Here is a 27696-nt window from a genome sequence, read left to right as displayed (position 1 = left end):
TGGGTCTGCTCATTTCACTCAGCATCAGTTCATGTAAATCTCTCCAGGGCTCTCTGGAATCATCCTGCTGGTTATTTCTTACAGAACAATAATATTCCATAACATTCATATACCATAATTTATTCAGCCATTCTCCAACTGATGGGCATCCACTCAGTTTCCAGTTTCTTGCTACTAGAAAAAGAGCTGCCACAAACAGTTTTGCACATGATACACATACCTCTTATTTGTGCAAATTGATTCGTCTAAGAAATCCGTTTATGCAATAGCATCTGAACTCAAAGTGATTCTGTACTCTAAAGGGTAGTTAGAAAATGGTTCATGCTATGCCTCCAATTGTAGCACAAAACTCTGTTACAATAAACTGAGAATAAAACGTCTAATCCTATGTGAGTAAAGATTCCTTTCACCTAACAGTTGCCATTCAAGTCACAAATAAAGAGGAACCCAGCAATATAAGGATAGCATCAACCACAAGTGCTTACAAGAAATAACATTAAATCTGGCAAATGTATTCTTTCTTTCCCTGAGGCAATTGGGATTAAGTGACTTGCCCAGGATCACACAGCTAAGAAGTGTTAAGTGTCTGAAGTCAAATTTGAACTCAGGTCCTTCTGACTTCAGGGCTGGTGCTCCATCCACTGTGCCATCTAGCTGCCTCTGTATTCTTTAACAGAATAAATTTAAGAAAAAAATAAAAGGAAGTAAGACTGGAGCAGGGAAGGGTGTTCTGTTTCTCTGTGTGTTTCTGCTACTGGAGCAAATACTCTTAATAAAGCTCACATAGGAACATGGATTTCCTAGATTGACTTTTTAAATGATTATCTTCACAGCCTAAAAGAAAGGAACTGAAGGTGTGATGGACAGTAGCTGCTGCCCATTCATACCACTGTGTGAGATAACTTCTGCCTCTCCTTGTGTCCCTCCTTATTCTCTTCAAAAAAAAAAAAAAAAAAACCCACTGCCCACTGTAACTGTGCCTTCCCTCCTGCAAGGGTTGACTTCAAATTAGTTTCTCCTCTTCCCAAACTAAGAAAAATTGCAAATATAAGAGATTTTCATGGCTGGCTCATCTCTTGTCAGGTACAGTTACTTGTGAATGAGAAGATCTTAGGAATCCAACAGGTAGGGAAGATACTTTCCAATACATTGACATATTGAGAAAGAAATACATTGACTTTAGAGGGTTGTATGTTGGGGAGCCTAAACTCCTTTTTTATATCCTACTCCAGATTAAATGTCTACAATCTCCCCAACTGTATCCTCATTACCTGAGTATTGGTGGGGTGTCTTCTGGATGTGACTGTATATAGTGGTGATGTTCTCCCTCTCCTGTAGCCGCTGCTCACAAGCTTCTTGGCACTAGAAAGCAAGAGAGATATTGGAACTAGGTCGGTGGAGAAAAAAAAAATGAAGATTTGGAGAGGAACACAGAATCTCTAGCAGGGCCTGGGGAAACACACCATAATTTATATTTATTTTGTTTCCCTACAGCACCTATAGCCATCTATATTAGAAAACATAGGATGGTCATAGGAAGTGATTGACTTTGAAAAACAGGCACAAAGAGGGGCAATTACTTGCTCCAAAGTCACACAACTAGAATTGAAATGAAATCTCCTGTCTTACTTTTTGTGTCAATAAGAAGAAGAGGTGAGTAGGGACAGGAGGTGTGATGCCTGTGGGAGTAAAGAACTAAAGGAAGAGAAAGTTTCAGGGAGTCCTAGGATTCCCAGCCCTTAGGTACCTGGTTCTGGTCCTCAGGAAGCCTGTCTGGATTCAGCATTGCATATTCGATACTATTATCACTATCTCTTTGATGCTTTGAAGAATCCATAACTGAGATAATAAAAAGAGAAGACAGAGATTTGATTCTCCCTACACTCTAAGAGGCAGAATCCCAACTCACCCTCAGTCCCAGCAAAGATTTTGGGCTTCCCTGTCTCTCAAAGCTTTGGTTTGACTTTCTCTGATTATCTGCCATGCATCATACACACACACACACACACACACACACACACACACACACACTCCCATTAGAGTAAATGCCACACTCAATTATTGGGGCAGGGACCTCTGATTAAGAAGGGAAAGGAGAGGATTTTTACATTCCACCAATACCTTCTTTCTTCTCTTCTTTTCCTTTGCAGATCCACCATCCAATCCCCAGGATCCCAAACAATATGAACAGGATGAAAATTCCAAGATACCAGGGCCGTTTATGAGTTTTCATGACTCAGCCGTAGAGAACAAGAGAAATAAGAACAGGAAGGAAATGGGAGAGATTCCAATTTAAGGGGGAAAGAGATAGGGATTTGAATGACAGAATGATTATGGTCAAGGGTAGAGAGATCAGGGAGGCAATATTTGGACCAAATTTATTTCAGTTGAGCAAAAATTAAGTATCTGATTGCCTGAGGGAATAGCGATATCAGAAATACCTAATAGGGGGCTAGAGAAATGGTGAAAATAAGTGACCAGCCCTCTACCCCTTACCTCTTCTCTTCCTCCTCAATTCCTTCCATACCACCAGTTCCACCTTAAACCACCACCCAAAATCCAAGAAAGATACTTTCACTCACTCGAAGTTTTAACACAGACGTCATGCAGTTTTAATGTGATGTTTTTCTGCTCTGCATCATTCATGGCTAGGCAGGTGATAGAGTAATTCTGATAGTTCAATGGAAAGAACACTTTTACTCTGCTAGAGTTAGAGAGCAGCCCTAAACTCTCGTTCTGCATTAGCATCTTAGGAATATCTTCACTTTCCCAAGTCATTCTCACTTTCTTCGTGTCACTCATGGCTTGGCATTCTAAGGTAAGGTTGCACCAATCTGAAGTCTGGGACTTTGAGAGTACGTTAGTCTCAAGGACGATGGGCTCTGAAAACAAAAGACAGACCAAGAATCAAGTATAACAGTGGCCTGCCCGAATCCAGTCCTTGTAATCATGAGCAGCTTGTTTGGTCTCTATGATCCACACAATGAAAAGATGAACTTTTAATTTGCTGTTGAGCCAGAATTGGATATGTATTGGAAAGTCAAAAGCATCCAGCCTTTTTTTTTTTCTGCCTGACTGGTTCAAGATATACTTCTATGTGGGAAGAAGCCGCATAGCATCCTTGTCAGATGTGCCATATAGCCTGTGAATAGGGGCCTGTTCTTTTCCTCACTGAATTTCTTCCTCCCCAGTTGTGAGTGAATTAATATTGGAGATAACTTTGAGTACTGTAAGCTTTTGAAAGTTGGGAAAGTGAACCATCTCACTTCTCAGTGACAGGAGTCTAAACCAGCTTTTGCTGAATAGGAGCATGCCTAAGGGTATCTAAGACACTAACTGGTCCGCTGATTAGGTTGAATTCAGAAATGGATTTGGTGCAGTGAACACTCACAAAAACTACTCTAAGTGTGAGTTCACTTCCCCAGAAACTTACGATGTCGAAGAGAGAGTGTATCTGACCGTTATAGGCAGGGAGGAGATGTTCTTATACCTTCTTAAAAAATAACTCTTTGCAAAAACCAATTGATGATAATTGGTTAAATGATACCAGAGAACTACTTATTGACAGTTATCTTTTGGGAAAACACTGGAATGGGTTCCAATACTATTAAAAAAAGAATCTTCATCCCACCCCAAGAGTCCCAAGGATTCTTCTAGAATCCTGGGGACATATACTGCCTTAACTCACTAGTGTCAATAAGAGATGGAATGAGAATCCTTGGAGCTTTATAAAAGTTCCCAGACAAGGTTCTGATCAAATGACACCAGAGCACTTTCTCCTCACTTTTTAAAAATAGAAACAGAAGCCATGAAAAAAAAAAAAAAAAAAACTAAGGCAAGAGCAACTAGTTGATGTAGTGAATAGAGCACCAGCTCTGAAGTCAAAAGGACCCAAGTTCAAATCTGATCTCAGACACTTACCACTTCGTGGCTGTGTGATTATAATCAAGTCACTTAACCCCAATTGTTTCAGCAAAAAAAAAGAAAGAAAAGAAAAGAAAAGAAAAAAAGAACTAAGGCACAAGTGAACCAGGGAATCAGAACCAGGCTGTCCTCTCTTTAGTCTAACCTGGCTGGTGATGTTCCTCTAAAGTACTTTCACAACATGACTAAGGTAGAAATATGGTTTACATGTATAACTATATCATGTATACACATAAATATATCAGAAAGCCTGACATCTCAGAGAGCAATAAGGAGAGGAAGAAAGGAGAAAAATTTTCAAAATCTTTCAAAAAGTGAATGTTGAAAGTCAAAGTTCCTATTTTGCCTAATTATGTGTCAATAAATCTGATAATCTAAGTGAAATGGATGAATATTTACAAAAATATAGAATGTTCAGATTGACAGAAGAGAAATAAATTAAATTGTCCCATTTAAAAAAAAAGAAATTGCACAAGCTATTAATCAACTCCCTAAGAAAAAATCTCCAGGATCAGATGGATTTACACATCAATTCTACCAAACATTTAAAAAACAATTAATTCCAATACTATGCAAACTATTTGGAAAAATAAGAAAAGAAAGAGTCCTACCAAATTACTTTTATGACACAGATATGATGCTGATACCTAAACTAGGTAGGATTAAAACAGAGAAAGAAAATTATAAACCAATTTCCCTAATGAATATTGATGCAAAAATCTTAAATAAAATATTAGCTAAGAGTACAGCAAGTTAGACCTAGAATAATATACAATGACCAAGTAGAATTTATACCAGGAATGGAGGGTAGTTTCAATATTAGGAAAATGTTTAGCATAATTGACTATATAATACCCAAACTAACAAAAATCATATGATTATCTCAATAGATGCAGAAAAAGCATTTGACATAATTCAATACCCATTCCTATTAAAAACACTAGAGAGCATAGGAATAAATAAAGTTTTCTTTAAAATGATCAGTAGCATCTATTAAAAATAATCAGCCAGCATCATATATAATGGGAATAAACTAGAATCAGTGCCAATAAGATCAGGGGTGAAACAAGGTTGCCCACTATCACCATTACTATTCAATATTGTATTAGAAATGTTAGCTTTGGCAATAAGACAAGGAAAAGAGATTAAAGGAATTAGAGTAGGTAATGAGGAAACCAAATTAGCACTCTTTGCAGATGATATAATGGCGTACTTAGAGAACTTAGAGAATCAACTAAAAAACTACTAGAAACAATTCACTACTTTACCAAAGTTGCAGGACACAAAATGAATCCACATAAATCATCAGCATTTTTACATATTACCAACAAAGTCCAGCAGCAAGATACAAAAAGAAATTCCATTTAAAATAACTATAGAAAATATAAAATATTTGGGAGTCTACCTGCCAAGGCAAAGTTAGGAATTATATAAACACACTTACAAATTGTGTTTTCCACACAAATAAAGTCAGATCTAATCTCTTGGGAACATATCAAGTGCTTATGGGTAAGCTGAGTGAATATAATAAAAATGACAATACTACCTACATTAATCTACTTTTTCAGTGCCATTCCCATCAAAATTTTGGCAGAAACTAGGCATTGACCCACACCTAACACCCTATACCAAGATAAGATCAAAATGAGTTCATGATTTAGACATAAAGAGTGATATTATAAGCAAATTAGAAGAATAAAGGATAGTCTACTTCTCAGATCTGTGGAGAAGGAAGGAATGTATGGCCAAAGAAGAATTGGAGTACATTATGGAATGCATTATATTAAGTTTAAAAAGTTTTGTACAAACAAAACCAATGCAGACAAGATTAGAAGGGAAGCAATAAAGTAGGGGAAAAAATTTACATCCAAGTTTCTGATAAAAGCCTCATTTCTAAAGTATATAGAGAACTGACTCAAATTTATAAGAATTCAAGCTTTTCTCCAATTGATAAATGGTCAAAGATATGAAGAAAACTTTCAGATGAAGAAATTGAAATCATTTCTAGTCATTTGAAAAGGTGCTCTAAATCACTATTGATCAGAGAAATGCAAATTAAGACAACCCTGAGATACCATTACATACTTCTCAGATTGGCTAAGATGGCAAGAAAAGATAATGACAAATGTTGGTGGGGGTGTGGGAAAACCGGAGCACTATTATATTATTGGTGGAGTTGTGAACTGATTCAATGATTCAGTCATTCTGGATAGCAATTTGGAACTGTGCCCAAAGGGCTAACAAACTGTGCATACCCTTTGATGCAACAATATCTCTACTTTGGAGATGATAAAGAAGGGAAAGGGACCCCTATATGCAAAAATATATGTGGCAGCCGTTTTTGTAGTGGCAAGAAATTGGAAACTGAGTAGATGCCCATCAGTTGGAGAATTAAGTTATGATATATGAATATTATGGAATATTATTGTTCTACAAGAACAATCTATAAGATGAGCAGGATGATTTCAGAAAGGCCTAGAGAGACTTACAAGAACTGAGTGAGTGAAATGAGGGTAAGTGAAATGAGTAGAACCAGGAGATCATTGTACATGGCAACAGCAAGATTATATGATGATCAATTCTTATGGAAGTGACTCTTTCCAACAATGAGATGATTCAGGCCAGTTCCAATGGTCTTGTGATGGAGAGACTCATTGGCACCCAAAGAGAGGACTGTGGGGACTGAATGTGGATGATAACATAGTATTTTCACTTTTTTGTTGTTTTCTTGCATTTTATTTTCTTTTTTTTCCTTTTTGATTTGATTTTTCTTGTGCAGCATCATGATTGTGGAAATATGTCTATACATATAGATGTTTAACATATATTGGATTGCTTGCCATTTGGAAGAAGAGGTGGTGGGAAAGGAGGGAAAAAAGTTTGAAACAGAGTTTTTCAGGGGTGATTGTTGAAACTTATCTATATATACGGTTTAAAAATAAAAAGATTTAATAATAAAAAATGTTTAAAAATAAAATCAAATATCTTCCATCCAAAGCCTCCAAGAAAAATAAGAATTGGGCTCAGATAATGGAAGAGCTCAAAAGGAATTTTGAAAATCAAAATAGATAGAGGAAAAATTAGGAAGATAAGATGGTACAAAACTAAATACAAAAAGCCAATGACTTAAAAAGCAAAATTGGCCAGTTGGGAAAAGAGGTACAAAAGCTCCCTAAGGAAAATAATTCCTCAAAAAATTAGAATTGAGCAAGTGGAAGCTAATGACTTTATGAGAAATTGAGATACAATAAAGCAAAACCACAAAAAATGAAAAACTGTGAAATGTCTCATTGGAAAAACAACTGACTTGGAAAAATAGATCTAGGAGAGATAATTTAAAAATTATTGGTCTACCTAAAAGTTATGATGAAAAAAAGAATCTGGACATCATCTTTCAAGAAATTACGAAGGAAAACTGTCCTACTACCTTAGAACCAGAGGGTAAAATAGACATTGAAAGAATTCATTTATCATCTCCTGAAAGAGATCTCAAAATGAAAACTCCCAGGAATATTATAGCCAATTCCAGGAACTCACAGGTCAAGGAGAAAATATTGCAAAAAAGAAACAATCCAAATATAGTGGAACCACAGTTAGGATAACACAAGATTTAACAGCTTCTACTGGATTTGGAATACAATATTCTAGAGAACAATGGAGGTAGAATTACAACCAAAAGTCATCTATCTAGTAAAACTGAGTATAACTCTTCAGAGGAAGAGGTGGTCATTCAATGAAAAAGAAGATTTTCAACCAGAATTGAGTGAAATTCAAATACAGGACTCTGGAGAAGCATAAGAATGTAATCAATCAGGAAAGTGATATCATAAGGAACTTAATAAAGCTTGTTTACATTCCTACATGGGAGGATGATATTTGTAACTCATTAGAACTTTCTCATTATTGTGGCAGTTAGGAGTATATGTAGACAGAGGGCACAGTGTGAGTTGAATATGAAAGGATAATATCTTTTTGAAAAATTATGAAATTAAGGGGTGAGAGAGGAATATACTGGGAGAAAGGGAAAAGGAGAAGTAGAATGATGCACAATATGTGCCATTTTAAAAAAGGCAAGAAAAAGCTTTTATAATGGGGGGAAGAAAGGGAGGAAAGGGAAAGTGAGTGAACCTTACTCTCATCAAAATTGTCTCAAAGAAGCAATAACATGGGTATAGAAATCTATCCTTGTAAGGAATCCTAGTGAATAAAGAATCTTAAGTAAGTCTCAGCCATGTATTTGTGTAACTTTTTGCTGAGAACATGAGAACATGCTTGCAGTTATCTGATGGAATTCCAGGAAAACCTAAAGAAATTGAAAGACCATTCTTCTGTTGCATCAATTAATTAATAAGTTCTCTTTATTGCAGGCCTGTGTTTACTCCAGAAATGGCCAGTTCCTTGAGTAAACATAGTCCTCCTAAAAGAATGAACAAATATTCTCCTTAGTGGGCTCCTTGTGATAGAGCTTCCTATACCTGGGAGGTTGCCTTGTCTCAAGCACCATGTTTCAAATGAGAACACTTAACATAATGCCTTCTTTGTTCTCAACCTATAAAAACCCCTTAGTGGAAAGGGACTTTGAGAATTTGGGCTAGAAAGTCATGTACAAATTTGCCAAGCAATGGCTCCCACTTGAGACTCAATAGCTGTGACTATTAGTCCTCTCAGCCAAGCAATTTAGATGTTGGTGCTTTCTCACAGTGGCAATGATATATTTGTAGGTTGTATGTTTGTTAGTTATAGTGGCCACTGTGTTTATTAATTGTGTATTACTTTTGTGCTATGAGTTTCCTCTTCTCTTAGGTCTTATATAAATCAAGGTTCTGAGCAGTAATAAATTTGTACCCACCCTCTTTAAAACTATGCCTGTTGAAATGTGATTTCCAAATCTAGATTAATCTTACACTTTGCAGGAAAATAGGAAGGGAATGGGATACAGGAAGTGGGGATGGCTATAAAAGACAAGGCTTACAGGGGAGAGAGTGCTCAATAGCAAAACACTTTTTAGGAGGACTGGGTGAAAGAAGAGAGAAAATAAATGGGGGGAATACAGTTAACAATAGTAATTGTAATTTTGAAGCAAGTTTCTATGATAGAGTCAAACCTAACTTTTTAGAGGCTCAAAATTTTCCAGCTAATTTAATTTCTTATTAGTTCCTTTGCTTGATTTGGATTCCACATATATGTGCCCCCAGGCAGGTATCTCCCTCCCCCTTTCAGCTTCCTTTCGTGTATTGTCTGCTTTCATTCCATTATAAGCTCTTTGATGGCTAAAGTTGTCTCTATTTTTTATTTGTATCCCTAGTGCTTGCTTAGCACAATGCCTGGCACATAATTGTGTCTAATAAATGTTTATACCTATGCTGAGCAAAACTAGCAGAACCAGGAATACATTGTACACATTAACAGCAGGAATGTGCCATGATCAACAATGAAAGACTTGGTTCTTCTCAGAAGTTCAGTAATCCAAGGCAATTCCAATAAACTTTGGATACAAAATACCATCTACATTCAGAAAAAAAAAAAAAAACTATGGTGACTGAATGTAAATCAACATATGCTATATTCACTTCTTTTTTCCCGTTTTTTTTCTCTCCCATGGTTTTTCCCTTTTATTCTAATTTTTCTCTCCCAACATGATTCATAAAGCAATGTGTATTTTTTAAAATAAATAAATAAATAATTTGAAAATAAATGTAATTAGGGGGAAATATTAAATAAATCAAATACAAAAAGAATTTTAAAAAATGTTTATGGACTATTGACATCAAACCTGAACTAAGATGCTGCTAGTGTTCCAATTGTTCCTCCAACATTAAGGTCACAGACACAGGCACAGAAAAGAGCCTACATCACATTTGCAACAGACTTTGAGCTGATGGTCAGATGTTATAATATCACATGGTATGGACTTTATATCAGGTTCCTTGAATGAACATGATTTAAAAAAAAAAAACTCTCTGCTTTGGAGGACTTAGATTCAATTACATCAGACTGTCTCTGCTCTTAGCATCCCCTATAACCTCTCTTTTTCTGGAATCTTCCACATTTGGACATTTCAAATAGCTGTACTCTTACCAATCAACCTCCAGCATCTCCCTTCCTCTGACATCGCTGATGAGAAATCAATCAGAGACAATTAGCTGTCTTTAAAGACGCTTATAGAAGTTCTTGAAAATCAATTGAACTCATCTGGTTTTTCTATTTCTACTCAAATTCATTCTCAGTTTCTTTAGATTCTAGAGACAGGGAGCACAAATCCTGGGAGCTTGACACACATACATATTTTCTTCAAGTAACAGAGAAAGCCACTCTCCTTCCTAGCCCTGTTAAAGAAACTTGAGAAAAAAGATAAGTGCAAGTCTGGTAACTCCAAGGAAAAAGGACAATATGATAAGAGGAGACACAATAATCTCTCAAGTGAGCCTGATCTATCTCAGGGACTGGTCTTGGAATTCTCAGTACATTATCCTCACCATTAACAGAAAGCAAGAAGGTTTGCTCACTGATATTTCCTCCAAAATATTCAATTCTCGCTATATAGCACCCATGATCCTTAAGGGTGAGATTCTTAATATGGAATGTCATGTTAGTCACATTGACTCTCTGCTCAAATCTGTTCTGGAGATTCTTCCATTTTAGAAATTTATTCTCAGGCTCAAACTCAAGCAGATTTTGATGATAGGCCTTATTTTTAAAGGTCCATCTGATTACTTCGATCTTTTCTCCTGAGCTTATATTCAAGTGAAACAGGATGAAACCTCCTTTGACTCCATGAAGAGAAGTCGAAATTCCATTACTCTGAGCTCCAGAGGTCCAGGCACCTGGAATGAGATGAAACAGAGAACAGGGATCAGCACTATTTATTCACCAAGAACAGATCACAGCATCTCCACCTCCCTCAGCCAGAAGGAACCTGATTATCTAGTCCATCCCTGTGCATCAGGACAGCACTGTCCTAAACAAGTCCTACTGCAAGAAAGAAATGCAGAAGTATCAGCTCGGCTCTCCAAGGGGCAGCACAGACCAGCCCTAGAAACTAATATAGAATTCATTTACAATCAGCAAGTATGATAAAACGTGAGCCCCCACCATATGGTGCAGAGGAATAAGACTAGACCAAGAACCAGAAGGTCGGTATTTGAGGGCCCCCATTTATTGCATTTGAACTTTGGGTTAGTATTCCAGAATTCCTTCTCTGGAGCTCCCCCACTTACTAGCTATGAGATCTTGGGTAAATCACCAAACTACTTTTGACCTCAATTTCTTCGATCAGTACATGGGGGCAATAATCAATAACCTCACCAGATTATTTTCAGGGTCAAATGAAATCATATATGTGAAGTGATTTATTAATACACACACACACATGCTATTATTATCAGGAAGATGTTTCCATTGCAGTTCTTGCAGCTTTCCTCCTGGTAGAACATAAGCACACTCTCTTTTCCCCTGCCCTTAACAGAGATAAGCAAGAGCTCATCACTCTCTTTTAAGCATGTATGCTTCAGGGATCTGAGGAACCTTACTCCATCCAATCTACCCATCCAATCCCCAGTCTTCTCTCATTCATTTATTGATCCAGAATTTACTGAGTGCATATAATCTAGAGCTAGCAGGGATCTGTATGGTAAACTTAACCAATGCTCTTCGGTTACAAGTAAGAAAATCCTAAAGTCACTTAGGATGTAAGTGGCAGAGTTGAGATGAGAATTTCACTTCTCTGCTTCAAAACTGTCACTCTTTTCACTGGACCATGTTGCAACTATATATTCATTTCTTCATATTCCTTTATCTCCTTCATTTACAATGCTGTTTTCTATTCTGTTCTAGGCACTGTACCTAGTAATGGGAAATTCATATAAGTAAGAACAAAAGCCATTCTTGAATGAACAAGCATTTCTCAGAATGAATAATAAAATCCATCAACAGTCGTATGAAAATTATGTTCCAGATCAATAATAAAATTGAATATAATAAGAGGTTAAAAGCAATTTTGTTATTCTGCTTTACATTCATCAAAATGGCAGATGATGAAAAAGGAAAATGACAATTATTGGAGGGGCCATGGGAGGACGGACATACAAATTCATGCTATTAGTGGAGCTGTGGACTCTTCCACCAATATCCAAAAAAAGTCACTAAACTGTGCAAATTCTTTGACCCCTTAATAACACTAATGCACCTACACCCCAGTGAGGCAAGAGATCGAAATGTGCAAAAATATTTGTGGTCACATTATATGGTATAGCAAAGGTCTAGAAATCAAGTATGCATTTATCTCTTGGAAAGTAGTTGAACAAATTATAATATATAATTTATATATATATATGTATATAGTATATAATGTTCTACCAAAAAATTATGAAAAGGATGAATTCAGAGAAACCTGAGAAGGTTTGTAGAAGAATGAAATTGGCAGAACCAAGTGACTAATTATACAAATTATACAGACTATGTACTGTAAAGGAGAACTTGGAAATATTTAAGAATTCTAAACATTTTAAAGACTAATGGCCACTCCCAAAAACTGATGATGAATCCCATATGCTTTCCACCTCTTGATAAAGGCATAATAGATTAGAAGCCAAGAATTAGATATACATTTTACATATGTATACATATGTACATAGTCAATGTGTCTATTTGTCCTGCTGTGTTTGACCATATTTATTTGTTATAAGGGAGGGCTTCTGTTTGGTTTTTTGGTGTGGGAGGGATAATTATGGAAAGAACAATCATATAGTAACAATGTCAAAAAAAAGAAGAAAAATGCAACAATAAAACCTTTAAAAATACACCAAAAAAGTAGTAAAAAGTCCAGAAGATACAGACAAATAGAGCAGTATTAAGTTTAATATATACTTAAAAAACAAGATGTATATAAAAAACTTATAATTTCATATGTAATTCTTTTTCTACAATCTTTGTACATGAAAGTGTTCAAATCTGTTGATGGTTGTCAAGCCCATAATTTTAAAAAGAAATCTTTAAAAATAGAGGTATCAGTGTCCCTGCAGCATTGGAAGCAAAAGTTGCTTCTTCATATGTATGTTTCTCAACACATTCCCTATGTGAATATCCTCCCCAAAGTTTGTACTTGTGGGAGAATATCCCCCTGGCTTATGAGTAATAATGTTTTATTGGTAGTCTTTTTTCTCTGCTATTTTATTAAATGTTTTTGCTCTGAAATAATTGTGTCCTCCCTGATCATCTACCACCATGGCACTTAACTCTATTTTCTGCCTCTATCTTGGATCCAACTTGAACACTCCAGCTCCAGCTCTGGGTCCTGGGTTTCTGATTTGTGAGAGGTTTCCCTATCAAGATCATCCCAGATTCAGCACACTGCTGAAATCATCTTGATGCCATTTCAACTTCAGTAATCAGCTCTTTCTCTTCGGTCTTAATCAGGCCTCTACTAGCCGTTCCCTGTTTCTTCTGTCATTTTGAAAATTGAAATGATCACTAAGGAAAGGCAAGAACGTGTGAGTTCTCACTTTGATAAGACTCCAGCAGATATTCAGATAACTAAAATTATCAGTTAAATTGACATAGGTTGGTTTCATGCTTTCAAAAGCTATTCTCTCTGAGTTATGGAAATACCCTTCATATCTAATAAGAAATTTCTTTTCAACCCTCCTGAGTCCTTAATGCTCTTCTAAAGCTTCCATCTTAATTTAGGCCCTCATCACCTCTTGCCTCAATTGCTGTAATAGCCTCCTAATTGTCTTCCTACCTTAAGTCTCTCTCTAATCCAATCCATTTTCCACATACCTACCAAGGTAATTTTCCTAAAAACATCTCTACTCCCCTACTCAGTAAATCTGAATGACTTTCTATATTACTTCTAGAATCAAATATTAATTACAAGAAAGTCCAAAACCTGAACCACCATTTCATGAGTATATCCGACCATGTTTCATATCCAGAATAACTCTTTCTGTGGACTTCTTTGCATCCTCAATAATAATCGAACTCCCTGGTTTTTGTTGGGGTTTTTTTTACTCCTCTTTCTGTTGTTTTTCTTCCCCTTCCTCCCAATGCCCTAAGCTTCTTCAGTTTGAAACTGTGCCAAAAGGGTTATCAAACAGTGTTATATCCTTTGCTTCAGCAGTGTCTCTACTGGGTCTGAATCCCAAAAAGATAATTAGAAAAACAGGAAAAGGACCCAGATGGGCAAAAACGTTTGTGGCAGCCCTTTTTGTAGGGGCTAGAAATTGGAAACTGAGTGGATACCCATCAATTGGAGAATGGCTGAATAAATTATGGTATATGAATGTTATGGAATATTATTGTTCTATAAGAAACGACCAGCAGAATGATTTTAGAAAGGCCTGGAGAGACTTACATGAACTGATGCTGAGTGAAATGAGCAGAACCAGGAGATCATTGTACATGACAACACTATACTACAATTAATTCTAATGGACATGGCTCTCTTCAACAATGAGGTGATTCAGGTCAATTCCAATATACTTGTGATGAAGAAAGACATCTGCCTCCAGAGAGAAGACTATGGGGACTGAATCTGGATCACAACATAGTATTTTCTCCTTTATTGTTGCTTTTGTTTGCTTACTTGTTTTTTTCTTCTTCATTTTTTCTCCTTTTGATATGATTTTTCTTGTGCAGCATGATAAATGTGGAAATATGTTTAGAAGAATTGCACAAGTTTAACCCATATTGAATTACTTGCTGTCTAGGGGAGGGGAAGGGAGAAAAATTTGGAACACAAGATTTTGCAAGGGTAAATTGTAGTGGCTGGAACTCTGAAAGGGTGTACTAGAATCTAGGACAGCAAGGTGCTTGTAGTTAAGTACCTACTGGGTGTGAGATGGTGGTTCTCTAAGCACATACTTGATGTAATGTCATGATGTGGTCAATCTAGTTGGCTATAGTTAGGATAATGTGGTGATATGATGTTCTACAGCTACACATGCCCAGTGTTGTGCGGGGATATAGTTGTGCTGGGATATTTAAGGAGAGTCCCAGGGACAGAGAGCTCTCTCAGCAGCAGCTCTTAGCAGTATCTCTCAGCCACAGAAGACTTCAGGCTCCAGACTCCAGACTCCATCTTGGACCAGCCGCATGGCGACTCACCTGTCTCCTTCACTTCTCCACCCTAAGACCAAGGACTTTGCCTGATCCCGAGGTCCTCTAGAGAGCTAGCCCAGACATTACAGTAAATGTTGAAAACTATCTTTGCATGTATTTTGAAAAATAAAAAAGAATATAAGCTTCTTGAGAGTAGGAACTATCTTATTTGCTTGTATTTATAGTCTCTGCACTTAACAGTAGATGGCATATAGTAAGCATTTAATAAATGCCCAATCTATCTACATATCCAATCCTCAATTCTAAACCTCCTTTTCTTTAAGCTATTGGAGGGCAGAGGGGATTTATTCTAAGTAGTGATCTCTAGACTTCACCAGTCTCACAAAATTGTCCACAATGGGGAATAAAAGAGTTAAGAACCCTTGCTCTTGTACAAAGAACAGCTGCCCAGAAACATTTGGTGGTTGTATCTATAAATATAGAAGGCTCTAAGTGGGGCCATAGCAGCCACAGTAAACAAAATGAAATCATTTCCTGTTAATAATGGCTCTTTGAAATGCAATGTATACTAGCTGCAATATGACTCCAGATGTCTCTTCCCATGACTGGTTAGATCCCTTGCCACCCACACCTAGCAATTTCTAAGCTCTCCATCCTGTGACTTTGTCTGCCCTCAAAATTTAGCCCAAATATACTAGAAGGCTTTCATTTTGCTCAAAGGACAAAAACTTTTGATATTCTTGACCTTTGCAGAATAGCAGCATCAGATGAAAGCCATGTCTACATGTACTAATCCTAGAGATGATCCTAGGGCCCTTACCTGCACTTGGCCTGGTGATTGTATTCCTACTGACGATACCTCAGCCCTGGCTCCTCCAGAAAATATTCAGGTTTTTGGACAGGCGATCATTCAATTTATGTCCTGACATCTCTAGGATAAACCTTCCCATCTCTCCAAATATTTACCCTTGCTCTGAGAACAATAAATGAAAAACAGTTTTTTTCAGTAAATTCACATGCAATATATTTTTCCAACATCTTAATTTTGTTTCTTTTCTGCTCTTTTTTTAAAAAATTCTGTATTTAAAACATCAAAAAAGAACATTTCTATGCATACAGCAGAACACAAAAATCATGAAATCATGATTCTCAGTTTCACTCTACTTGCTTTTTAATGAAAAACATAAAATAAATTCTGCACATTGCATTCAAAACTTTCCCACTTATCTATGCTTCTTTCTGAATTTCTTCCTGTTCCCCTCTATCCTCTTTTTCAGCATCACTTGGAAACAATAGCATCCCATCACCCCACCTCCCATCAATTAACTGAGCAAAAAAAGAATAAAGTAAAAAGTACACAGAAAAGAGCAAAAGAAAATCTACAAGGAAACAAAAAAGAAAAAATATGGACATCTTAGAATACAATATGCAGTATTTATTATATAAGCTTTCTTGACATGGAAATTTATTGCTTTATATTTTTATTCCTTCTTACTATGCATATGGCAATTATTTTCTTTTCCTATTTTCTATGTAAGTTTAAAATAAATAAAGGAAAAGAAAAGAAAATGGGAGGGTTCTTAAGCTGAGCCATGCTGGGTTGCCAGGGAAGAAGCTAACCTAGGTATCAACATTTGCTCTAAATCATTAGCATCTCTGGTCCCTCACACTTTGTGGGAATAAGGCACTTAGAAGATACTGAGAAGGAAATGACACTTCTCAAGTTGATAAGAGAGAAGGGGAAATTAAATATACAGAGGAACAGATAAGGCAAAAAGACAAAAGGCAAAAAAAAACCAAAAAGGCAAAAATACACAGGGGAGAAGTCACTGCTTTGTGTCTGGTGTGTGCTTATCTATGTCCCATATTCCACCAATATTGAACAAGCCAAATAAATTTGTTTAGGCTATGCATATTTGTTACAGTTTTCTCTCTCTTTTGTTTTTTTCCAATGAGGAGGGATAAAGTCAAGCAGAACAGTCTGATATTTCCCAGATTCCCTTCGAAACAACTTTAAAATAATATCAGAAAATTAATTCTGGTGTGGCAGAACAACAGTAATGGGTCAAACAATTTTCCAGCTCAAGACAACTTAGAAGATGAGCAGGAAAAGTTTGTCTCACTAGGTGAGAGTGGAGCACAGGCCATTGTATTTATGCTGAATTTATTATAAGCTCAAAAAATCATAAAAAGCAAGCACCACATAAAAGTGATTTGCTCTTTCATGTGCAATCTTCTGTTCTATGATATATATGGAAATTCTCACTTTGGTATTTATGAAGTTTAGAATTTTTTTAAAAAAGAAAAGAAAGTTGATTAAGAACCTACACATCGATGAATAATAAGCCAGGAAGCAGTTGGAACCAAAAACAGAGGTTACCACTTATAACAGAACTGAGAAAAGAAAAATTACAACCCCAAGTTCTACCCTCTGTTATTTCCACCTTCACTCAACTTCTTTCACCTTCCTCCTCCTCTATTCCCCCCCCCATTCTTCCATCCAATACCCCTTGATGCAGACATTGATCCCTGAAATTCAAAGTGTTTTTGGAAACCTCTCTCAGTAGAAATAGCTATAGTAGGTCAAACTGATCTGGGTTTTTCCAGATTTCTGATAGCAAACATTTCTATCAGCTACAGGGAGTGTCAGTCTAGAAGAAGCTATAGATGAGCAGATTTTAAGGAGAGATAGGTTGTAAATGCTTGTCTTACTCTTGTTGTTGTTGTTATTATTTAGTCACGTCCAACCCCATTTGGGGTTTTCTTGGCAAAGATATTAGAAGAGTTTGTTATTTTCTTCTCCAGATCATTTTACAGATGATTAATAAAGCAAACAGGGTTACATGACTTGCCCAGCTAGCACACAGCTAGCAAGTATCTGAGGTTATATTTGAACCCAAAAAGATGAATCTTCTTGGCACTTTATCCATTGCCCCAACTAGAGGCAATGCATTAATTGTTGAACAAGTCAGGAAAACTGATTAGACCCTGCATAATTATTACAAGGGCTTTGTTTTGGTGTTTTGGATTTTTTATTTGACCTTAGAGGTGATAGGGAGCCCCTAATTAAGTTGGGGATAGGGGGTGCCATGGATAGACACAGTCTATAAGAAAATTACCTTGTCAGCTGAGTGGAAAATGAACTGGTATGGGGAGAGACTTGAGGCAGGCAGACCAACTATCAGGCTGTTACAAAACCAAAGTGGGAGGCAATAAGGAACTGGACTTTGGTTGTGACAGTATTAGAGAAGAAAAGAGAGTATATATGACAGATGTTATGAAGATAAAATCAACAAACCTTAGTAACAGATTGCATACAGGGAGACAGAGTAGAGGGCCAATTTATTGGGAGGGACTAATTTGCAAACCTGATTCACTTGGAGATATAGTGATGGTACCTTTAACAGTAATAAAGAAATTAGTAACAGTAATAAGAAATTAAAGAGCAAAGGGTTTAAAGAAAATATCATGAATTCAATTTTAAACATGTTAAATTTAAATATCTATGGCTTTTGTAGCCAAACCAATCTTAATCATAGCTTATACATGGACAGATATTATCTTTGTCACCAAATATAGCTTTGTTATTCGAATAAAAAGGTTAATTGTTATAGTTTTTCCATGAGTCATGTCAAAACTCCATTCATTTAAACCTAGTTCTGTGACTCTGTGTTTGGCAGATTAGGAGCAAATGGACAGTAAGGCAGAGTTCTTTCAGAACTGCTTAAAGAAAGGATAAAAGGAGGATGCTCTTCTACCCTCTTGCCTTCCTTCCATGCTTCACACAAAACTCAACCCAGAGGGAACTCTCAGGAGGAAACTGTTAGCTTCTTTAGAAATGACTGACTTGATTATACTCCATATGATAATAATAATCATAATTATGTTTTAGTTTATATTTTACAAAGGATTTCCTTACAACAACTCAACATGGTAGGTAGAACATTATTATCTCCATTTTATAGCTGTTGGACATCTAGTAAATTGTAGAGCCATGAACTTATACTCAGGCTTCCTGAAAAAGAAAAGAATATCCACAACACAGAAGAACATAGTCCTGCTGTATTCTTCATTGGTTAGACCAAATGTAGGGTAATATGTTCAACTATGGGTAGGAGGGGGTCACATTTTAGGAACAATATTGACAAGCTGGTATGGAAGCATGTTAAAAAGGCATTTAGATCAACTGGAAATAGTAAGAAAAAAATTTCTCTAGTTTAGATTTCTTTTCAGTCTTATCTGAAGGAAGGAAAGTTAGAGTTTAATCAAACTTCAGAGAAAACAGTGCTTTGCACTAAAGGTCCTTTTAACCTTTTTCCTAACCTAAAATCTTTCTCTTTCGCTTTCGCTTTCTCTTAGGAGAACATATGAAAAAGTCAGGAATGAAAGCTAAGATCCCAGAAAATAGTCATTGACTGACAATAATCATGCCAATAGACATTAACAATATCCCAAGAAACTATTTTACTGAACTAGAAAAAATAACAACAAAACTCATCTGGAAGAACAAAAAGTCAAAAATTTCAAAGGAATTAATGAAGAGAAAAGCAAATGAAGGTGGCCTAGCTGTACCAGATCTAAAACTATATTATAAAGCGGTGGTCACCAAAACCATTTGGTACTAGCTAAGAAATAGAGAAGTTGATTAGTGGAATAGGTTAGGTTCATAGAACAAAATAGCCAATGACTATAGCAATCTAGTTTTTAACAAACCTAATGGCCCCACCTTTTGGGATAAGAATTCACTATTTGACAAAAACTACAGGGAAAATTGAAAACTAGTATGGCAGAAAGTAGGCATAGATCCATATCTAAAATTGTATACAAGATAAGGTCGAAATGGCTTCATGATCTAGACATAAAAAATGATATTTTAAACAAATTAGAAGAACATAGGATAGTTTACCTCTTAGATCTATGAAGGAGGAAGGAATTTGTGACCAAAGAAGAACTAGAGATCATTACTGATCATAAAATACATAATTTTGAGTATATTAAATTAAAAAGTTTTTGTACAAACAAAACTAATACAGACAAGATTAGAAGGGAAGCAATAAACTGTGAAAACATTTTTACATCCAAAGGATCTGATAAAGGCCTCATTTCTGAAATATATTGAGAATTGACTCAAATTTATAATTGTTCAAGCATTCTCCAATTAATAAATGGTCAAATGATATGAACAGACAATTTTCAGATGAAGAAATGGAAACTCTTTGTAGCCACATGAAAAGGTGCTCCAAATCAGAATCGATCAGAGAAATGCAAATTAAGACAACTCTGAGATACCACTTCACACCTCTCAGATTGGCTAAAATGACAGGAAAAGATAATGACAAAAGTTGGAGGGAATGTGGAAAAATAGGGACACTGATACATTGTTGATGGAACTGTGAACAGATCCAGCCATTCTGGAGTGCAATTTGGAAGTATCCTCAAAAAGTTATCAAACTGTGCATACCTTTGATCCAGCAGTGTTTCTACTGGGATCATATCCTAAAGAGATCCTAAAGGAAGGAAAGGGACCCACATGTGCAAAAATGTTTGTGGCAGCCCTCTTTGTAGTGACCAAAAACTGGAAACTGAGTGGATGCCCATCATTTGGAGAATGGCTGAATAAATTATGGTATATGAATGTTACAGGACATTATTGTTGTGTAAGAAACGACCAGCAGGATGATTCCGGAGAGGCCTGGAAAGATTTACATGAATTGATGCTAAGTGAAATGAGCAGAACTAGGAGATCATTTATACACGGCAACAACAGGACTATATGACAATCAATTCTGACAGTCACAGCTCTTTTCAACAATGAGATAATTCAAACTAGTGCCACTTGTTCAGTGATGAAGAGAGCCATCTACACCCCAAGAGAGGACATGGCAAGTGAGTATGGAACACAACATAGCATTCTCACTCTTTCTGTTGTTGTTTGCTTCATTTTGTTTTCTTTCTCAGTTTTTTCTTCTTGATCCAATTTTTCTTGTGCAGCAAGATAACTGTATAAATATGTATATATATATATATATATAGTATTTAATATATATATTTTAACATATTTAACATGTATTGGACTACCTGTCATCTAGGGAAGGGGGGGAGAAGGGGATAATTTGGAACAGAAGGTTTTGCAATAGTCAATGTTGAAAAATTATCCATGCATATGTTTTGTAAATAAAAAGCTTTAATAAAAAAAAAAGAAAGAAAAGAAAAAATCCCAGGACCAAATGGATTTACAAGCAAATTCTACCAAACATTTAAAGAACAATTTATCCCAATACTATATAAACTATTTGGGGAAAAAAAGGGCAAAGAATTCCTTTTATGACACAAATATGGTAATACCCAAACCAGAAAGAGTCAAAACAGAAAAAGAAAATTATAGACCAGTTTCCCTAATGAATATTGATGCAAAACTTTTAAATAAAATACTGCTAAAGATGTTACAATAATATATCACAAGAATCATACTTTAAATGGTCAAAGGATATGAACAGACAATTCTCAGATGATGAAATTGAAACTATTTCCACTCATATGAAAGATTGTTCCAAATCACTATTGATCAGAGAAATGCAAATTAAAACAGCTCTGAGATACCACTACATACTTGTCAGATTGGCTAAGATGACAGGAAAAAATAATGATGAACGTTGGAGGGGATGCGGGAAAAAAAAAAATGGAGGGGACATTGATGCATTGTTGGTGGAATTGTGAACGAATCCAACCATTCTGGAGAGCAATCTAAAATTATGCCCAAAAAGTTATCAAACTGCATACCCTTTGATCCAGCAGTGTTTCTACTGGGCTTACACTCCAAAGAGATACTAAAGAAGGGAAAGGGTCCTGTATGTGCCAAAATGTTTGTGGCAGCCCTGTTTGTAGTGGCTAGAAACTGGAAAATGAATGGATGCCCATCGATTGGAGAATGGTTGGGTAAATTGTGGTATATGAATGTTATGGAATATTATCGTTCTGTAAGAAATGACCAGCAGGATGAATACAGAGAGGCTTGGAGAGACTTACATGAACTGATGCTAAGTGAAATGAGCAGAACAGGGAGATAGATCATTATATACTTCAACAACAATACTGTATGAGGATGTATTCTGATGGAAATGAATATCTTCGACAAAGAAAAGATCTAACTCAGTTCCAACTGATCAATGATGAACAGAATCAGCTACACCCAGAGAAGAAACACTGGGAAATGAATGTAAACTGTTTGCATTTTTGTTTTTCTTCCCGGGTTATTTTTACCTTCTGAATCCATTTCTCTCTGTGCAACAAGAGAACTGTTTAGTTCTGCACACATATATTGTAGCTAGGATATACTATAACATATTTAACATTTATAAGACTGCTTGCCATCTAGGGGAGAGGGTGGAGGGAGGAAAGGCCAAAGTCGGAACAGAAGTGAGTACAAGGGATAATGTTGTAAAAAATCACCCAGGCATATGTTCTTTCAATAAAAAGTTATAATTTTAAAAATAATAAAAAAAATTTTTAAAAAAGAATCATACTTTATGACGAAGTGGGATTTATACCAAAAATGCAAGGTTGATTCAATATTTAAAAAAAAAACTAACAGCATTATTGACCATCTCAATAACAAAACCAACAGAAATTATGTGCTTATCTTAATAGATGCAGAAAAAGCCTTTGGCAAAATACAACCTCCATTTCTCTTAAAAACACTTGAAAGCATAGGAATAATACCTTTAAAAGATAAATAATATTTATCAAAAACCATCAGCAGGACAGTTAGGTGGCAGTAGATTAAAGCACCAGCCCTGAAGTTAAAAGGACCTGTATTCAAATTTGGCCTCAGACACTTCACACTTCCTAGCTGTGTGACCCTGGACAAGTTACATAAGTCCAATTGCCTCAGCAAAAAAACAAAACAAAACAAAAAACAGCAAGCATTATCTCAAATGGGGATAAGCTAGAAGCCTTCCAATAAAGTCACAGGTGAGGCAAGAATGCTCATTATTTAATTATTTATTATTTGATTATTTAATATTGCACTAGAAATGTTATTCTAGCAATAAGAGGGGGGAAAGAAATTAGAATAAATAAGGAAACAAAACTATCATGCTTTGTAGTTGATATGATGTTATACTTTAAAAATCCTAGAGAATCAACTAAAAAACTATTTGAAATAATTAACAACTTAGCAAAGTTGCAAGATACAAAATAAATCCAAATACATCATTAGCATTTCTATACATTATCAAGTCCAGCAACAAGAGATAGAAAGAGAAATTCCACTTAAAAAACTTAGACAATATATAAAATATTAGAGTCTACTTGCCACAATAAACTCAGGAACTATAAGAACTTATATGTATAAAACTGTATAATTACTGTCTTATAAAGCAGTAATTATCAAAACAGTCTGGTTCTGGCTAAGAAATAGAATGATGGAATTAATAGCAAGGATTCTTAACCATTGAGTCATAGACCAAAGCAATCTGATGAAGCCTTTCTCAGAATAATGTTTTTAAATATATAAAATAAAATATAAAAGGTCCCAAAAGATAGTAATGATACAGAAATAAAAATGTATTTTTTCCTATTAAAATTCATGAACTCATGAAATTCATTCACACATCTCTTGGGGGGGGAGAGTCTATGGATATCAGGTTAAGAATCCCTGATTTAAAGTAATATTATTTTTGTTAGAAATAAAATTATTTCTGTCAGATTTGTATTAGAAATGCAGTATTAATTTTTATTTTTTAAATACTAGTACACATCTATAAAACAGAAACCAGGATGATGAGGTCCTGAAACTGTATTTCATGAAGAGGAGTTGAAAGAACTTAGGCACATTTATCCTAGAGAAATTAATGCCTATTTAAAGGGTTGTCAAATGGAAGAAGGCATTAGAAGAATTAATAAGTTAACACTGCAGGGAAGACAATAGAAATTTAATGCAAAGACAAACAGCAAGAAGTTTGTTTATATATATATATATATATATATATATAAAAGCCCTTTGTAACTAAGTCCCATATCACACCATTGACTCATATTGACTTTGCAGGCCACTAAAATACCCAAATGTGCTCTCTAAAGAGGACTCGACCATGTTATACTTGTAAAGTTATAATCTCAGAAATGAGAAGGCATGGGTTCAAATTCCACCTTTGCCATGTATTGGCCGGCTGTAGTGTCTGTAGGGGATTCTCAAAGAATCATAGAGAAGAGGAAGCACTGATCTACATAAATGGAAATAGTTCCTCATTGGGAATTCCCTGGAATAATGGAATCACAAGTCTGGTTTCCAAAAAAATTGACCTAATATTTTAGCCTGTCAAGATCTTTTTGGGTCCTGATTCTGTTATCCAAACTATTGACAATCCTTACCATTATGTATCCACCACAACAAATTAGATAAGCATGCCTTCTATACCTTTATTGAAGTCATTGATCAAAATGTTAAGAAAAGTCCAAGCATACACTATATAGATACACCTAGTAATTTTCCCTGAATATCTCCCTCCAAATTGGCAATCATTAAAAACTATTTCAGATCTTCTTTAACTATGTTATCAAAAGCAAATTACCTAACATTTCTCAGCCTCAGTTTTCTTTTCTTTAAAGTGATAATAATTATAGTACCTAATTCACAGGGTTGATGTGAGGTTCCAGTGTGTTAAGAAATGCAATGTTCTTTGTAAATTTTAAAATATTATTTATATATATATATATATATACGTATATATGCATATATATGTCAACTATTAGTATTGTTATAATTTGTATTATATGTTTATATATCATTTATTATAACTAATCATGTTATAATATTATCAATTATTATTTTTTCTTTTTAATAACAAATAACATGTTGACTGTGGTGTTTATTATGAATAATAATAAATGGGACCTAAAAATCAAAAGACAAAATCTATTCTATGAGTCTGTCCAATTAATACATTCACAAACTTACCCACTGGATAGTCTACAAGAAAAATTCTATCTTTTCAAGAAGAAGACTAATATAGCTATGACAAATACTTGGTGAAAATCTGAGGAAACTCTAGCTATAGCATTCTCCTGATCTATCAGTCTAACAACTCTGGACAAGATAAAAACGAGATGCATCTGCATGATCTGTTCTTGAAAAAGTTATGCTAGGTATTAATAATCACTACTTCTTTTTCTAGACATTCACTAACCAGGAATAGAAATTCAGTTCACTGAATTGTATATTACTGTCTTTTCACTTTTGAACCTTTGATGAATGATGAATATTCATCATTCTCATCATTCTCCAAACCTGAAAAGAGTTGCACTAAAGCATTTTTTTTAATTTATTTTTTGAATAGGATTAAGGATTTTTAAGATTTTTTTGAGTAGCACTTATGTTATGGAAAACTGGGAAAAGCTTCTTCCAGAAAATGGCACTTAAATTGAGACTCAGAGGAAGCCAGAGAAGCTGGGAGGTGAAGGTAAGAAGGAAGATTCTCCTAGGTATGCAGGATAGCCAGTAAATATGCCTGGAGTCCAGAGATGGAGTATCTTGGTTCATGGAGGACAATGTTACTGTACCATTAAGTATGGAAGGGGGGGAGGCAGTAACATGTTAAAAAAAATTAGAAAGCAAAAAAAAAAAAAAAAAAAAAAAACAGGTTAGAAAAGGTATTAAAAACCAAATAGGAGAATTAACATTTGAACCTTTTCACAGAGAAGAGAGCTGAGACGCAGCATATGGGAATGGTAGCAGTAGAAACAAGTTTGATACAAATGAGAACAGTTCAGACAAAAAATTATAAAACATTGGTAGTAAAATCATTGGTAATACATATTGGGGAAAGGATAGGGCATTCACTTCTAAAATAATACACAGCAAGCAGAGTCAGCTACTGTGGATTTCAGCTTTAAAGAGGGAATTTAGAGACCTTTTGAGTAGAAACAGAAGCTCTGGGAGAGATAATAACTATCTGCATCAAATATAATTTAGTGGATCTGAAACGTGCAGGAAAGCTCTGTGACCCAGAAATAAAGAAAACATCTTTATAAAGGAAACTATGTTTTTCTGCCCAAGGGTTTCACTCCAACATGGAAAAACTACTCTGAATCAATGTTCAAACCAACTTCCTTGAATAAGGGTGTGGGATTGGGGGTAGAAATAGGGTCCTTGGAAATAACCTAAATAAAGATGCCCCCTCCCCTTCCTTCTATACTCAAAAGGTCAACTAAATTCTTGCAGCAGTGACTCCACACCCACCTCTCGGCCTCAGTTCTATGAACTTTTTTCCTGTCACCTTTATTTTCCCCTGTGATAAATTTCAACTTTCCCCTCCACCTGAGCAGCTTGGGGGGGCCAAGTATTAAGAAGAGCTCCCTTCTCTATTGTCGACCAAGGGCTCTACTCAGGACGAGCATCTTTCTGATCCAAGAGCTTAGACTGGGGAGATTGATGAGACTCCATTGCGGCTCTCCTCTAGGGCTCATGATTGAGGGAGCCCAAGACTGAGGGGGCCATAAGGGAAACCCGATTAAAGACAGCAAGACTTACCTAGGACACAGACAAAGGCACCTAGGACTCTGGAGAGCTGGAGGCAGACAAGCTGATTGGCAAGTAACACTTTCATTGGAGGTCTGCCCATCTGCACCATAGGCTGAGAAAATTATTTCTTCCTCAAAAAATGAGAAACACATAGTCCCTCCCATCCCACTTGCTTTTTAGGGGAGGGACTGGCGAGAAGTTCCTCATTACCCAAGCAGAGAATAGCATTAAGTGGTTACATATCAAATCAGTGGAATCTCTTACAGCCCCCTTCACTCGAAAAAAAAAAAAACTTTTAAAATAGCCTAAAGAAAGCAGAAGCCCAGGCATTTTTAATCCAAGCTGCCGCCCACCCCCCATCCAACTCACTTTCCATTAATGAAAAAGGATGAAGGGGAGGGGAAAGACAAAGAATGAGGGGAGGGGAAAAGAAAAAAAAATGGGATCTCCGACAGCTGGTTAATGACAAAACAGCTAGGAAATGGAGAGTACTTCTGCAATCACAAACATACACAAATGTGTTTAACTACCTAGGAAGGGGGAAAGAAGGTAGTACATTTTTAATTTTAATTAATTTTCTCCTTCACTCTCAGGTCTCCCTGGTTTGCTCTGAACCAGGCAGGAAAGTTGAGCAAAAGCCTGGGCTACAAAAAGAAGCAAAAGGCAGTTCCTACCCTCAGAGAAATTATAACCTAATGGAGAAGACAACCACAAGATAAATATGTACAAACAAGGTATATACAGGATAAATAGGAAGAAAATGAGAGGGAAAGAACTAGAATAGAGAGGTTGGGAAAGGCTTTCTAAAAGATGTGTTGTTAGTTGGGGCTTAAAGGAAACCAGGGAAGCCAATAGACAGAGAGCAGGAGAAAGAGCACCCCAGGCATGAGAGACAACCACAGAAAATGCCCAGAGCCAAGACATGGAGTGTCTTGCTTGTGGAACAACCAGGAGGCCAGTGTTACTGGAAGGAAGAGTATATAGTAGACAGTAAGATGTAAGAAGACTGGAAAGGTATGAGGAGACCAAGTTATGAAGAGTTTTGCATGCCAGACAGAGCATTTTGTATTTGCTCCTAAAGGTAATAGGGAGACACTGGAGTTTATGAATAGGGGTTTGATATAGACAAAGTTAATAGCTGAATGGGGGATGGATTATAGGAGAGATTTGAGCCAGGCAGACCCGCCAACAGA

The 27696-nt window shown here is 35.9% G+C and overlaps 1 protein-coding gene across 3 annotated transcripts; it reads right to left on the bottom strand.

Annotated features, from left to right (window-relative positions):
- LOC105750372 lies at nt 1-26756 on the bottom strand. 3 transcript variants are annotated; one of them, XM_031966818.1, is made up of 7 exons: nt 26513-26756; nt 10431-10748; nt 2583-2882; nt 2122-2235; nt 1748-1839; nt 1272-1362; nt 1-53 (listed from the first exon to the last, which is right to left on the bottom strand). In XM_031966818.1, exons 1-7 carry the CDS (start codon nt 26610-26612, stop codon nt 25-27), a joined length of 1044 nt encoding a protein of 347 aa, XP_031822678.1. In that variant the 5' UTR covers nt 26613-26756; the 3' UTR covers nt 1-24. The 3 variants fall into 3 exon arrangements, with proteins under 3 accessions (XP_031822678.1, XP_031822677.1, XP_023358059.1); XM_031966817.1 differs by having other exon boundaries at nt 2-53; nt 10401-10748; nt 26513-26745; XM_023502291.2 differs by lacking the exon at nt 1-53 and adding an exon at nt 632-667 and having other exon boundaries at nt 10401-10748; nt 26513-26745.
- Between the last annotated feature and the right edge of the window lie 940 nt (nt 26757-27696).

The sequence above is a fragment of the Sarcophilus harrisii genome, chromosome 4 (assembly GCF_902635505.1).
Source record: "Sarcophilus harrisii chromosome 4, mSarHar1.11, whole genome shotgun sequence".
Taxonomy (NCBI): Eukaryota; Metazoa; Chordata; class Mammalia; order Dasyuromorphia; family Dasyuridae; genus Sarcophilus; species Sarcophilus harrisii.
The sequence above is the reverse complement of the archived record's forward strand: the minus strand, read 5'-3'. Positions and strand labels throughout refer to the sequence as shown.